The following is a 14,912-nucleotide window of genomic DNA, read 5'->3' on the forward strand; positions in this document are numbered from 1 at the left end:
CATTTTTATTTTACATGTCAGAAATAAACTTCAAGCTTCAGACTCCAAACTCAAATTAAATGCATTCAAACCGAAATATTGATGATATTTCTTTAACAATGAGACAACTGAGGAGGAGTTCTGATGAGAATATTTACAGTAAAAAGTCAAATCACCAGCAGTAGCAAACGTTATGATTGAGATCTTATGCAAACCTCTTCAGTCTGCATGAGACCTGAGCTCCACATCCTCCCTTTGTTTTTACTGGTTATGGACAAAGTGTTAAGATTTAATAAACATTTTTTTTATTGTTTTGGTCTCTTTATGGATTCATTTGATTTTAGGTTTAAAATATCTGAAGAAAAATTAAACTTGAAAAAAACAACAACTTTACTCTCTGACATCAATCGTTGAGAAGATAAATAATTGATGATGAAACAGTGCAGCTCTTATGTGCTGTACTCCTAATAATTGAAAGTTTCAATTTATGATGAACCGATAAATTAAACATCTTAAAAATGTTGTAAAGGGGAAAACATCAAAATGAATGCACCCCATGCAGGTGGTGTAAACTCGGTCACAGGTGTGAAAACGTCCCCGTGATGTGAACAAAGACGCTCAGTGTGCTCAGAGTGACTCACCGAAGCCTCTCAGCCAAACATGAGAGGGATTTAAGTGACATGAGCCGCTCAGACCACATGGGGTCTGATGAAAACCTGCCTCCACCAGGAGCTGCTCCTGATGATGACGTAAGGATGAGGTAAGCTTGAGTTAACCTTTAAATACACACACAGTGTTTTCACAGGATGCCAGCAGCAGCACAAACACCAAACACCTGGCTGAGTAGAAGTGTCATAACATGGGCGTGTGCCGCTTCACCAGAGAAGATCGAGGCGACGTTTTGCTCCATAGGTCATCATTTAAAACACAGAGAAAGCTCTGTTCCACCTTCAAGGAGACATGCTCACCTTCTGCAAACTGACCGATGTGCAGACTCACAGACGGCCGTACAGCGGCGTTAAGAATAGTAACACAATATTTACTCATGCAATGTGGCAGCACCTCTTTCCATGTAAAGCTGTTTGATTCTACTTTCATCGTCTTCATCGCCTGTGAGGAGGAAACACTGCAGTCTTTGCTCCACTGTATTCACATGACAGAAAGTTACTACTTTACTGTAAAGAAGTTCCAATAAGCTAATTATTTTACTTATCAATTCAAACCCGAGTGTTATAACTACGCAGTGCCCCTTTAATTCAAGGCCAGTTAAGAAAAGTTACAGGAAACCTACGTGAGCCTTTAAGATGAAAGAATTAAAACTAGCTGACGAATAATAATTATAGAAATACATTCTTAGAGATAAATTAGCATTAAAATGTAAAAATGCTATCAAATAAGCTAATCTTGTGCTGTATGAGTATTTAGAGTTCTATTTTTTACAGTTTGACTGTTTCAGATATTTTACTGATAATTGTTCATCTATATTCTACCTCGCTAAAGTAACACAGGACTTCCTGTTGGACCTTAAATGTGACGGCTCTAAATGTTGAATGGACAGATGTGCTTCTCTTGCAGAGATATGACGCAACATGGGGTGTTTCATCTGTCATGAAGCAGCAGCTAAAGTTTGAGATCGATTCTTCAGGAGATCTAGTTATTGCAGTTTATGATATTGATGTGCACTAGTGCATTCTGGGATTCAGTATACACTTTTCCTCGTGTGAGACACTGGTGGTGTATGCTCGCACATTTTTAACACAAGTTTGGGAAATGCTGACACATGAGAAAAACCTGCACACATGTTCCCAAGCAGAAGTGAGCCGGGGTGGGAGGGTGTGGTCGGGGGATTGGGTCTGAAAAGACTGTAGCCTTTTTTCTACCAGAAACAAAACAAAACAAAACCAGAGCCCCTAAATTTCTACAGCATGAAAAACTTTAAACTACAAGACTTTTTTTTCATTTGAGAGTGAAGAGTTTTGTTTTACTTTTAAATAGAGAAATCTCTGAAAAATCTAACTATTCGAAGTATTGCATATTCAATATCCTATAAACATGTATTCTAGCTTATTGTGTTACCTCTTTAGGATTTAACCTGTTTATTCAAACTTGTGAATAAACATCTTTAATCGACTTAAGATGTTGCTAATAAGCTAAATTCAGGTGATATAAATGCCTCTGTTTCTATAGTACTAGGTAGGGATGACACACAGCCAGTCCACCAAATGTAAACCAATAAAGAACAATAATAATGACATTAAATAATCACAGTCATATATAAAATGAATCTTTTGAGTCAAACTGTTTGTTTAAACATTATCTAAAGATTGCACAACAACAACGGAACATGTTCAATTACTCTCAGATGCGTCATTTATTTGCCACTTCATCTGGAACAAATGAACAAAGTTATGAAGCTGCATAAGATTTACAGTGTGAAAGTTTTGCAAACTATTTTACCACGGAACAGCTGTGAATGAAGAATGCAAACTTTGAATCAATAGAAAGAGAGTTAGCTTAAAGTGGATGTACCTTAGAAGAAGGTGGAGAAGCTGCTGTTGGCTGGAGTCAATCTGCTGCTGCTGCTGCTGCTGCTGCCGCTCCGTTTTGCAAGACTTCTGCTTCTAGTTATATACCCAACAGGGGAGAGGAAGAGCTACCATGTGTGTGTGTGTGTGTGTGTGTGTGTGTGTTTGTGTGCATGGGTGTGTGTCAGGATCTTGCAGGGTGAAAGTGTTGTGTAAGTGGTCAGTCAAATTTAGGATCAGGATGAGGAATCTACCATCTCTGTACAACCACAGCTGGATGTAGCTTCATTCAGATAAAGTGACAGACTTTGGTTTTCAGTGATAAGTGAGGTCTGCAGCTGTAAAGAAATACATTCTCTCTAGCTTTTTAGTTTATCTCACTTTAAACCGACAGTCGTGATCCTCAGAGGTTCAACTTTAAGAATGGGACTTAAAGAGTTGATTGAGTAAAAAACTAAAGAAAGATCATCTCTGCTGTCAACAGGTTAAAAAAACAAAAACATTGCTCTATTAAAAAAAAGTCCTTGCTAGCAAACAGGCCCTTTATGCAAAATATATATTTAAATACTACCGATGGTGCCCTGCCATCAGGAGAAAAGGGATGTAGTGCTAGCTTAGACTGTCAGGAGTGGACGTACAGTGAAGCTGAAGAGCCCTTAAATGTGCAGTCTTTTCAACATCAAGGAGCCTGGATGTGTAGAAGTCTACAATAGAAATGAACCAGTTCACATTTCCTCATGAATTACATCCAGCATAAGAGCATATCTTCATAAATTAATCATATTCCCATTCAGAGTGACATATATAGAGTAAGGTATATTTCAGGGCTTGGTGATGCGGCGATGACGAGCTGCTGCTTTATGTTTTAAACCAGAGACGTAGCAGTGTGTCCGCTGTCCTGTCAGAAAAATAAATGTCCATGGCATAACTTCTAAAACTTGACATGATGTGATACTTCAAACATTAGCAGAGGTTTCAAAATAAACGCATCATAACTTACTGCAGGAATTAAACTGCATACAGGTGTACTGACTTCTTCTTCACCCTGCTCTGCAATCAGCCACATGTATGAATTTAGTGTCACTGTTTTTTTGGGGGTTTTTTTATGCGTCGTGCATAAACAGGAAACGCTCAGACTGGTTTCTTATTTTTATACTTAAGTGTATTTGACTTTTTTTGATCTTGTTGTTAGTTTTGCTATTTTGCAAAGGTTGGGTTTGGTAACAGTCGCAGGTGAGGTTAGGGTAAGAGGAAAGAACTTACTTTTGATGGTGGTATGGTTTGTGTTGGTTTATGTCTAAGTGTGAAGCTTTTCTTTGACATGTTGGTTTTGTGTTTGTTTAACCTTTTATTTTTACTCAGGTGGGACACTCCTCTCTTCCTTCTTTTTGGGGTTTTGGTCTCTGCCTCTAAATTAAGATCACGTTTTGTCAGTGAAACCACAATGAATGTCGAAACAGCTTCACCAAAGCTCCACATTGGTCAGTCCTGGCTATTTATTTACCGTTAGAGTTGTACTAATAAGCACTTGTTTGTTGGATCCATGCCCAGATTGTGATGAATGACAGGACCAAAGCGAGCCTGCATGGAGCTAATTCTCAAACCAAAACTGGCTGAGCTTGAATGGCCCACTCATGAAAACATTACTCGATAAATCCATGGCAGCTCTAATGGTTAAACACTCTACAGGGTACTTTTCAATAAGCTTGCCAAATGGCTAGATTTGGGGGTGGTTGGCTCACACTTGGTTTCCTGTTGCCAGAGAACAGTCAAATGTGACCGCACTGAATCAAAATGAGCTCCAATCTGGCGAGAGGTGTCAAACTACTAAATCCACCTCATAATTTTAGATCCTAATATTGTTGCTTTATTTTGATACTCTGCCACTGTCAACGTTATTACCAGTGCTATTATCAAGTACATGAAAACACTCTTAATGAAAGTGCTCAACCCACAAAATAGGAGCGAACTGAGCTGCAACCACTGGGGTCGAGAAAATGACAACAATGCTCAGGTGCAGTTCCTCGTGCGGCCACTATTGGGTTTGCTCCAAAAGTGAGTTCACCCTCATTAAGGTCACATAATATGCCCAACATTAAAGCAGAATTAAACATGTTGACATGTAGGTCTAAATTCTTGTCATGTTTACTGCTTCGGGAACACATTTTTATGTACAGTATATAATCCAATTGTGGTGAAAAACCCAAATGTTGACAAGCCACCATTACTGTGTGGGCGTGTCCCTTTATCAGCTGTTTTATCAACATACTCTTACATTGCTGGCATTTTACCTGGCAAGCTTTAGGCTAGTCGGTTTGTGGGTCTGTTTTGAGGGTTAGATCACTTCTACTAAAATAAAATGGGAAATTAGCCAAATGACTTGGCTCTAAGAACTGGAGTACAGCCAGCTAATACACCTCACCCACCCCTTTCATCTGTTGCTTGTACTTTTATTTTCCTTGTTGGCATTCATATTGAATTTGAGGGTCATTAAATAAGAAGAAAAGGCTGAGACACGTTAAAAGACATCTACTGAACAGCCAGCTCATCCTGCATTGCTTGTGCCCCAATATGACATTTTTATTTCGTCTCTTTATGCTGCTACCATGACAGAAGATTTCCATCTTTTTTCATCTCAACAACCTTTAAAAAACCTTTTTAAAAACATTGAAAAAAGTAATTTCCATCTCAAGTAGAGAGATGGGTTTTAAAAAATATATATATAAAAAAGAAAATGTATTCAAAGCCAACCTTACTTTAAAAACTGATTCCAAGTTGGCGACAGATGTGGAAGCAAACTAAATAATAACCCTGAAATTACAGAGGAAACACTGTGCTGTAAGTTTCTGGGGTTCCCATTTCTACCACTAGCACTTATCCTCTGACCAGTTACATTTAGGGCCAAACCAATCAGCAAGTACCGATGCAGATTTATATGTGACATTTAATCTGTGAGCTCCGTCGATGATGGAAGAATTTTTTATGCTCTTATTATTCATGATATGGAGTCTGTTAAAAGCCAGACAGCCTCACTTTTAAAGAGAAGTGCTGCTGCAGGAAGTCCAATAAAAAGTAATTCATTTGACATTTACAAAAAGCAGCACACATGTAGAAAAGCATCCCTCATAGTAACATTCACCCAACACTCAAAACAACTCGGCTGGTTAATGGCCTCAAATCAATACGACTGATTCAGTCCTTTCCATAAACAGGGTTTGTTTTTATTAACCCCGACTGGAGCGAAGGGAAAGACTGAATCATAAAGGACATGATCTCATGTTTGTGTGTGTTTATGAAGTGGACACAAGAACATGTTGTACCATGTATGCAGCCAGGCTGCCATGACAGCAGGCAGGCATGATGAAAAGATGCTGGCTACTCACACAATAAGTGGACTGTTAGAAAATAAATCTGTGATGCTAAGAAATTAATCTCTCGCTAGCTGGTCTATTTCTGTTTGTGGCTCTGCTTATTTTAGTTTACTCCATCATACTTAGAGGGGTGAAATTATCTAGTGTAATGTCAGCATCTAAACATAAACTATGAGGGAGAAGAAGACAGGAAAGCCAAAAGTAATAGGTAGCCATTTACTTTAACCTGCCCAATTCAGCATTGACAAGTATAGGCTGGATATAAGACAAATGTAGCTTTCAGCAGAAACAGCAGGAACACTTTTGACTTCCTGTAGGAGGGGTTATAGACATTGAAGAAGGCATTAATCATCTCATACCTGCTACTATAACTGTGCTACAAGTCAGGTATTTAAAATACGGAACTAACCCTTGACATTTTTTTGACACTTGTTCTTGGCAGCCTATGAATACAGGAAACGTAGGTGCCAAACCTTAACCACAAGACTGTGTCTCACGCCAAAGAGCTCTGCAGCTCTCAATGTGAAGCCAGCATGTGCGTCTTTACATGCAATAACATGCAGAACATCTGCGTATACATGAACACATCCTTGCAACTGTTAGCAGCATTCACAGTTGCATGAATATGTTACTAAGAGGTTATTGTGTAAAAACAAACAAACACCGTACCGCCTCTTAACTTCCTGTTCACATGAATGAGAACATGTTTGAAAAACCGCAGGAAGGTCACATGACAGGGTATGTCGCCAAAACTGTCTGTGTTCTCCGACTGCATTACAAATGTTCATTTTGGAACCAATTTACCTCCAGCGTAATTCTGGTTTTTTTTTTCTTCTTTCACAATGATGCTGAAGAAATAGCTTACTTCTTGTGAAACACATACAGGAACCAAAATAGAGGAAGAGGAAGGACAGACTGAGAGGTGATGGACACGACTGATGAGAACTGTAGTGAAGTTATCGGAGAGGACAGAGGTAAGCTAATTTTTAGAGCTCTTTCATTCTTTGTTTAGGGTTCTATTGAAATAAAGTTACGAAGAGGTACTTCAACTTAAGGGATAAGTGAAGACAGGCCTACAAAATGATTCAGGGTGCATCTAGGATTAAAGGCAGTGCAGCTTCAGTGACCAGCAACATTAATTAAAAATTGCTTATGGGTTCTACATGTGGTTTATATACACATGTCATGACCATCAGATCATGGATATAATGCACAACATCTGAGTGACTGTGGACATTCGAGGGGCCTGATTACTTAAAGTAAAAAAAATCTTTATTTTTGTTTGCATTCATTCAATTGAGGATGCAGACATTTAAAATGAGGTTGCAATGAAAAAACTTTTGTAGCCTTGTAGAACTGGGCCTGAGTGAAGTCAACACTGTATCTGCTGTTTGAAAGAAAATGTAATTTAATGTTTAGGCAGGGTTTGATAACTCATAAGGTGCGGACAGCTAAGAAACAAAAGCTAATGTTAGCCTCCATCCTCTTCTTTGCCACGCAGTTAGCTTCTCTATTTCAAGGTTTAAAAAAATGCTACTAACAGTTAAGTATCAAAGCAACACTTTCCTAATGTTACTATAATCAGACATATTTTGAGGTAAAAAAACACACAAAGCACAACAGTAGATAACGCATACAGTACTAACATTTAAGTTACTTCAGCGTATGTTAGCTTTTAACCATGTTCTCACTAAGTTTACTATAGCTAGCAAAATTCGAGGTAAAAAAAAAAGAGTTGAACAACAGGTACTCAATGAAATTGCTTATTTCATGATTCAACCACTCCTACAATGTAAGGGGAGTCTTAGCTAGCATAGTTTAAGATATACAAAAATAATCATTCATTACCCATTTAGTGCCTAAAACTGAGTAAATACTCAGTTAGGTATTGCTAGCATGTCACGCTAAGTTACATTAGCTACCATTTCTTTGTGAAGATATGGTTAATAGCTAAATACATGTAACCTGGAGTTTGTTACCAATTAGACTCGTTTGCTTGTTTGCAATGACAACTGTTAAAGAGCAAATTTGGATGAAAGAAAGTTGATAGCGCATTAGGCGCTAACACTGGAGGCAGCACTGTAGCATCCTACTTCTTTGAATGTTTGGTCACATTTCTTTGTCTTTTGTCATTCAGATTTTCCTGTACGGTGCACAGAGGAAATTCTCCTCCCTGTCTTCACTGATGAAAGTCTGCAGGTGGCCATGGACTCACAACATGCTCAAACTACCCAGGTCATCCTTTCCCCTGCTCTTCCAGAACTTAAACTGGTCCTGCTGGGTCGAAAAGGAACTGGAAAGAGTTCGGCAGGCAACACCATCCTTGGAGGGGTAGGAGGATTCGAGAGCGGGAGGCCAACGGAGGAGTGTGTGAAAAGGAGAGCGGACGTGGTGGGGAGAAAAGTCACAGTCGTGGACACTCCAGGATGGGAATGGTACTACCCTCTCAACAGCACCCCCAACTGGGTAAGAAGAGAAACTTTACGGAGTGTGTCACTCTGTCCTCCCGGCCCCCATGCTGTGCTTCTGGTGGTGCGAGCCTGCGCCTCCGTCACAGAGGACTACATCGGAGAGATAGAGGAGCACCTGGAGCCGCTGGGAAAAGGAATCTGGAACCATACAATGCTACTTTTCACGAGGGGAGATGAATTAGGCATGATGTCCATGGAGCAACGGATCCCGATGAGTGGACAAGCACTCAAGGGACTCCTCCAAAGGTGCGGAAATAGATACCACGTTTTGGATAACCGGTGCAAAGGCGATGGGACGCAAGTTACAGAGCTGATAAGGAAGCTGGAGTTGATGGTGGACAAGAAGGATGGGAGCAGCCATTTAGAGACTGATAACACAGCTCTGCTGGGACTTGAGGCAGATGGGAAGAGGAGAGCGAGGGAGAGAATGAAGAAACAGAGGCAGATGGAGGAGCAGGTGCAGAGAGGGACCATCAAAGCAGCTCTAATGAGTGAGTCATTCAGCCCAATCAAAATGCCGTATCGCTCATCAAGATCATTTAAAAACATTAAAGACAAAACAGATATAGCACATTTGTACATAAACTTATTGTTTACTCTCTTCTTTCTGTGTCATTTCGAAGCAGCTAGCTATTCTTTTAAGCAAAGAACCTTTACTTGTACATTACTAAACAAAAGATTATTGCGCAGCTGAAGACCCTGGTGTTATCTTTAGGATTTAGCAGAGAAACCAAAATGGTGTTAAACGTGGTGATGACGGGAGAGAGACACATTTTTGCATCACTAATTTGCAATTTGAGAAAAAAAATAAAATAAATAGAAGGCATTTTCATTGGGGTGTTAGCTATTTGCGGTGTGTAAGTTGACTTGTTAGGATGATTTTCTCGCTATCAGAGGCTAAAAATTTAGACTTAACGTTATCCATTGAATCTGTGTGGAATTTCACAAAAGCCATCATTATCTTTACCTGTCTTTGTTCCAGGTGATGGTCTTCAGGGCTCTGAGCTGGACGCCCACCAGTCCTTCTCCAAGGCTCCTCGACGTTTACCCGAGGTCAGACTGGTTCTCCTGGGTGAGCGAGAAACAGGGAAGAGTTCGGCTGGAAACACCATCCTGGGCAAAACGGACGTCTTCCAGGCAGGAGAGGTGACAGAGGAGTGCCATCGTCAGCAAGCAGAGGTGGCCATGCGCTTGGTGACGGTGGTAGACACTCCTGGCTGGGAGGGAGGAATCGCCGGGGCCACACCTGAGAGGGTGAAAAGGGAAATCATTAATAGTGTGGCCTTGTGTCCTCCAGGGCCCCACGCACTGTTGTTGACTCTGAGAGTGGACACGTTGGTGAGATCTGGGCATGTTAAGGAACATCTGGAGCTACTTGGTGAGGGCGTGTGGAGGCATATTATACTGCTGTTCACCCACGGAGATCAGCTTCGAGAAGGGGTGGACATCGAGCAGCACATCCAAGGAGGAGGCAGGGAGCTCCAGTGGCTGCTGGAGAAGTGCAGGGGAAGATACCACGTCATTAGCAGCTTAGATGGAGGAGGAGGAACAGTAGGCTCTAGTGTGGTGACAGATCTCCTGCAGAAGGTGGAAAAGATGGCCGCCATGAACAGGTGCGAGGCTTTCTCCGGTTTGGTTCAGGAGGTCAGGGATCTGAGCCGGCAAAGAAATGAAAAGTTCAATCAACGACTGAAAGAGATGGGAGATAAAATGCAACGTCAGGATGCAGAGTTGAAAAACATGAGAGACAGGGAGATGAAAAGCATCAGGTGGATTTTTGACAGGAAGAAGAAAGGGAAGTCGCCTGGGAAGGTGGATATTCAAAAGGAAGAAGAAGAAGAGGATGAGAACAGGAGGATCGGCGAAAGACGGAACGATATCGGGGATCTAGAGGAAAGGATGCGATGGCTGACAGAGGACAAAGAAAGAGAAGTTCAGGATCTGAGCATAGAGAACGAAAGAATCCGTGTTGCACTGAACCAGATTAGAAAGGAAAAAGACAAGGGCATGCTAAACCTAGAGCTAAAAGAAAGAGAGATTGAGGAGCTGCAAGAAAGACTCGAAGAGCAGCAAATAAAGCTGCTCAACCTTGAAAGAGCTGATGTGGAAAATGAACATGAGAGAAAGCAGAGGGAGGACGTGATGAAAGCAGAGAAACGAGAGTGGATGAGTCAGGTGAAGAAATTGGAGGAAAGCGTAGAGCAAGAGAAGAAAGAGAAATCAGAGTGGATGCGAGAAGCTGAGTCTTTAAAATCAGAAATGGAAGATATTAAAACACAGTATTGTGACACTCTGGAGAGAAAAGCACAAGAGAAAAAGAAGGAGCTGGCCGAGTTAGAAGATAAACTGAAATCAGAGATGAACCAAAGGCTGCTTGAAAAAGACAAAGAGCAGGAAAGACTGAGAAAGGAATCCTCAGAGGAAAAGCAAAAAATCAAGGACGATAAAGCAGAATATGAAAAATACATGCAGAAGAAAGCTGAAGAAATGAAATCCCAGCACGAGAAAGAGATGGAAAGAAACATACGTCAGAAAGAGAACGAGATAGAGGTCATTAAACTGCAGCTTCAGGAAGAGATGGCGAGAAGAATCAGCGAAATGGAAAAAAAGATGGAGAAAATGAAAGACAAACACCGAGAAGACATTGACAAGAAACTGAGGGACAATGCTGAAAATGTAGAAAGAGTCCAAAAGCAACACGAAAAAGAAATAAGGGACAGGAGACAAGAGACACAAAGAGAGATTGCAGAGGTTAAAGAGAGCTTTGCAAAGAAAACAGAAGAAGAAGAGAAAGCCAAACGTAGAGAGATAGTAGAGTTAGAACAAAAGTATCTCGTCCAATTAGAAGAAAAGAGGAAAGTAAATGAGAAAGAAAAGGAAAGGATCCGTCTAGATTACAAAAAGGAGATGGAACAAAAAGTGCAAGAGAAGGACAACGAGGTAGAAGTTTTAAAGCAGCAGCATCAGGGTGAAATGGAAAGACAAACGGAGGTATTGAAAGCTGAACACAAAGAAGAAATTGATAAAATGTTGAGAGAAAAGTCGGAAGTTGTAGGAAATGTCAAAAAGGAGTTCAAGGCTCAGTTAGAGGACATTGAGCAAGAGAGACAGAAAGAGATGAAAGAGCTAAAAGAACAGTTTGCAGGAGAAATTCAGAAACAAACGCAAGAAAAGCAAAGCGAGATGAAAGCTTTAGAGCTAAAGCATGCTGCTCAGATACAACAAATGGGGCTAGAAAGTGAAAAAGAGAAGGAGCTGATGAAGGAAAATCTTGAAAAACACATTTTGGAGACGATGCACGAAAGAGACAGGCAAACTGAGGAGTTAAAACGTCATCACGATGAGCAAATCAAAGAAATGAAGCACGAGAGTGAGAAGGGAAAAGAAAGACTTGCAACGACTCTCAGGAAAGAAACGGAGCAAAGACTGGAAGTAAAAGAAGAAGAGATAAAGGAGATGAAGTCAAATCTAGAGGAAGTCGAGAAAAGACTGCGGCAAAAGGAGGAGAAAGAAATGCTTCTTTTAAATAACAAGAAAGAGATGGAGCAAAGACTGCGGGAAAGAGAGGAAGAAATAAAAAGGATAAAAGAGCAGTCAAAGGAAGTAGAGCAACAACTGCATCAAACCGAGGAGGCTCACTCAAATCACAAACGCCAGATGGAGCAAAAACTTGAAGAAAAAGAAAGAATTATTGAGAAATTGAAACAACACATCAAGGATGTTGATGAAATCCTGCAAAGAAAAGAAGAAGAGAGGGGAGAAATTATCCTCAGTCAAAAGAGAGAGGCAGAACAAAGACTGAAAGACAGAGAAGGAGAGATGGAGGAGATGAAACGACAGCTTCTAAACGATATGGACAGAAAAGTCAAGGAAAAGGAAACTGAGATCGAAAGACTTGAACGACTGGCCGACTCGAGGGAAACGGCACGGAGGGAAGAGCAGAAGAAGAAGGACGAGAAAGACGCAAGCGAGATGAACAGACTCCGTGAAATGATAGACGTGAAAACAGACGAGGTCGCACACGCACAGCGACTTCTTGAAGAAAGAGAGACGGCGTTTGAGAAGACGCGTGGGAGCTACTTGAGAGAAATCCAGGAGCTGAGAGAAAGCAATGAAAACCTCGCCGCCAATCTGGTTGAGATACAACGGCGTCAAAGTGATGAGGAAATAAAAAAGAACGCCGAAACGACGGAGAAACTTAAAGAGAAAGACGACCAACTCGAGCAGCTGACACAGAAAGATCAAGAGAATGAGAAAGAGATCGTCCAACTGAAGCTAATCCTCGAGCAAACAAAGTCGGAGCTGAAGGAGCTCACCAACAAGATGGAAAAAGAGATGACAAGCATGATTCAGAACTACGAGAGAGAGATTGCGAGAAGCAACGAGAACATAGAAACCTTGACAAAGGAGAAAGATTGTGCTTTGAGATGTTTGGAGGAAGAAAGTCGGCAAAGAGTTTCGGAGGTCACGGAAAAATTCGAGCAAAGCCGAAGGAAATTTGACGAGCTGCAGGAACAAAATGAAAGGATGAGAAAAGAGACCGACAACCTCAGATTAAAATGTGAGGAGCAAAAGAAGGAGAATGAAGAAGTTAACAAACATCTCAAGGAACATGAAGAGCGGGAACATAACAGAAAAGATGAAATCGAAAGTATTCTTGAAATGAGTAATTTAGAGGCCAGGGCGTTAAAGGAAGCGAATGACAAACTACGGGCACACGTGGATGAAGCAGAAGGGAAACTGAAAGAAATGATTACAAAACAAAGTGAATCCAGATTAAAAGACAAGGAGGTCGAAGGAGCGTTATTAGTGAAGGGAAAAGATGTAGAAGAAAGGGAACAGGCTCTGATCCGAAACAAGGAGGAGGTGAGAAAAAGAGGACTTGAACTTGATGCAAAAGAGGAAGAGCTTGTTGAAAGAAAGAGAAAGTTGGAAAGTAAGGAAGGGGAACTATGCGAATGGGAAGCACATTTACAAAGACAACACAAAGAACGAGAGGAAAACGAAAAACTGGAGCGCGCGAGAGCACAAAATATCCAGAAAAAGGAAAGGGAGCTGGACAGCTTGCTTAGCGCTCTGGAGGGCAAACAGATAGAGTTAAGTTCTCACGGTCAGGATATTCAAAAGAAGGTAAAAGGACTGAAAGATCAAGGGAAAGAGCTCAAAGATAGGGAGTACTACTTGAGAAATGAGGAGCAGGAGTTGCTCGACTGGAAGTCCAAGCTGCACATCCAAAACGAGCACGTAAACTCAACAACCCAACAGCTGGATGAAATGGGGAAAGACCTGGCGATACTGAAGGATGAACTTCACAAAAAGGAGAAAAATCTGAAGGCTTTGTTTGAGAAACTGGGAACGTGGGAAGAGAATCTTAAAGAACGAGAGGAGGCGATGAACACAATTCAATCAGAGAATGGAGTAGCGGAGGTTGAAAGCTCAGAGGACGACTTGCATTTAGTAGATCAACAGGTCAGCGAGAGGGGAGGGAAGGGAAGAGGAAGGGAGTCAGATATGGGACAGAACACAAAAGGCAGGGAAGATGAGAAGAGAGAAACCGCAGCGTCATCTGCAAAGAGCAACAACTGTCACCACGAAACCTTGAAGGAAAAGGAAGAGATAAGAGGGAGAGGAGTCGTAAAGAGGAAGACACAATGTAAAGACAAACTGGAAAGGACGTCGATCACTGAAGATTTAGGGTTTTTATCGGGGAGTCAAAGAAGCTCAAACAACAAAGATTCTACAGGGTCGGATTTGAGGGTGATGATGTTAGGTGAGTCCTGGTCCTCTCGCTCCCCATCTAGTGTCAGTATCCTGTTTGGAGAGGCGCCCAAACTGGACGGATCTTCCTTCAGAACATGGCAAGGTCAGAAAGCCGGGCGTGGTCTTGCTCTCGTAGAACCACGCGGTCTGAAGTGGCGAGACGGACCCGATTCAACCCGCACAGTTCAAAGGAAAAACATTCGTGACAGCATCTCTTGGTGTCACCCAGGACCTGCCGCCGTCCTGCTGCTCATGCCGGCCTTCTTGACTTGCACAGTAAAGTACAGGAGAGCGGTAGAAGAGCACATGAGTTTGCTTGGGGATGGGATTTGGAAACACACGCTTGTGCTGTTCACACATGGGGAATTGTTAGGAGAGAGCGCAGAGCAGCACATCCTGAGGAACGGAGAGCTATCGAAGCTTGTCGAAAAGTGTGGGGGCAGGTATCATTTGATTAGCAGCAGGGTTAACAACTTTATGATTGAGGCACTATTGGAGAAGATGGAGGGTATGGTAGACTCAAACAGCTGAGAGAAGTTGTGGAGCTGGGACTGATTGGACTATAAAATTGTCTTAGAAAATGTGTTTTCAATCTTGTACTGTGAATATGTTTAAATAAATTTGACAGAAAAACAATAATTCATCCTGTAAAGATCATTTATTCACTGTACAGTAAGTCAAAGAACCAATACACCAAGGTAAGGTTCTGTTCAGAGGGTAACAAGATCAATCTTGGTAGCTGTAAGGTGATTAAAGCAGCAGAAAAGAGAAACAGAATAAATAAATGAAAATCACTTTGGGTTCTG

General features: G+C 41.4%; 2 protein-coding genes and 1 long non-coding RNA gene across 4 annotated transcripts in view; 2 read left to right on the top strand and 1 right to left on the bottom strand.

The window, feature by feature from the left end:
• The window catches only part of rgp1 (GP1 homolog, RAB6A GEF complex partner 1), a 242,800-nt gene that overhangs the window by 67,892 nt on the left and 159,996 nt on the right, over window positions 1-14,912 (top strand). The gene's annotated exons all lie outside the window — the stretch shown is intronic.
• LOC306841260 (uncharacterized protein) lies at window positions 642-14,798 on the top strand. Of its 2 annotated transcripts, XM_079371043.1 has the most exons (4): window positions 642-739; window positions 6,730-6,849; window positions 8,013-8,837; window positions 9,329-14,798. In XM_079371043.1, the coding sequence occupies exons 2-4, from the start codon at window positions 6,801-6,803 to the stop codon at window positions 14,635-14,637; spliced, it is 6,183 nt and encodes a 2,060-aa protein (XP_079227169.1). In that variant the 5' UTR covers window positions 642-739; window positions 6,730-6,800; the 3' UTR covers window positions 14,638-14,798. The 2 variants fall into 2 exon arrangements, with proteins under 2 accessions (XP_079227169.1, XP_079227168.1); XM_079371042.1 differs by lacking the exon at window positions 642-739 and having other exon boundaries at window positions 5,962-6,849.
• LOC306841280 overlaps window positions 9,504-14,912 on the bottom strand; it is a 29,529-nt gene continuing 24,120 nt past the window's right edge. Inside the window, exon 4 of the long non-coding RNA XR_013781463.1 lies at window positions 9,504-9,592. This is a non-coding gene — a long non-coding RNA (uncharacterized lncRNA). The remainder of the gene's footprint in view (window positions 9,593-14,912) is intronic.

Source organism: Symphodus melops (genome assembly GCF_947650265.1).
Source record: "Symphodus melops genome assembly, chromosome: 20".
Classification (NCBI taxonomy): domain Eukaryota; kingdom Metazoa; phylum Chordata; class Actinopteri; order Labriformes; family Labridae; genus Symphodus; species Symphodus melops.

What these genes read in the sequence shown, in the direction of transcription:
- LOC306841260 (XM_079371043.1), top strand. Translation starts at nt 6,801, where the DNA reads ATGGACACGACTGATGAGAACTGTAGTGAAGTTATCGGAGAGGACAGA. An exon ending in AGTTATCGGAGAGGACAGAG is followed by an intron (nt 6,850 to 8,012) that starts GTAAGCTAATTT and finishes TTTGTCATTCAG; the next exon opens with ATTTTCCTGTACGGTGCACA. An exon ending in CATCAAAGCAGCTCTAATGA is followed by an intron (nt 8,838 to 9,328) that starts GTGAGTCATTCA and finishes TCTTTGTTCCAG; the next exon opens with GTGATGGTCTTCAGGGCTCT.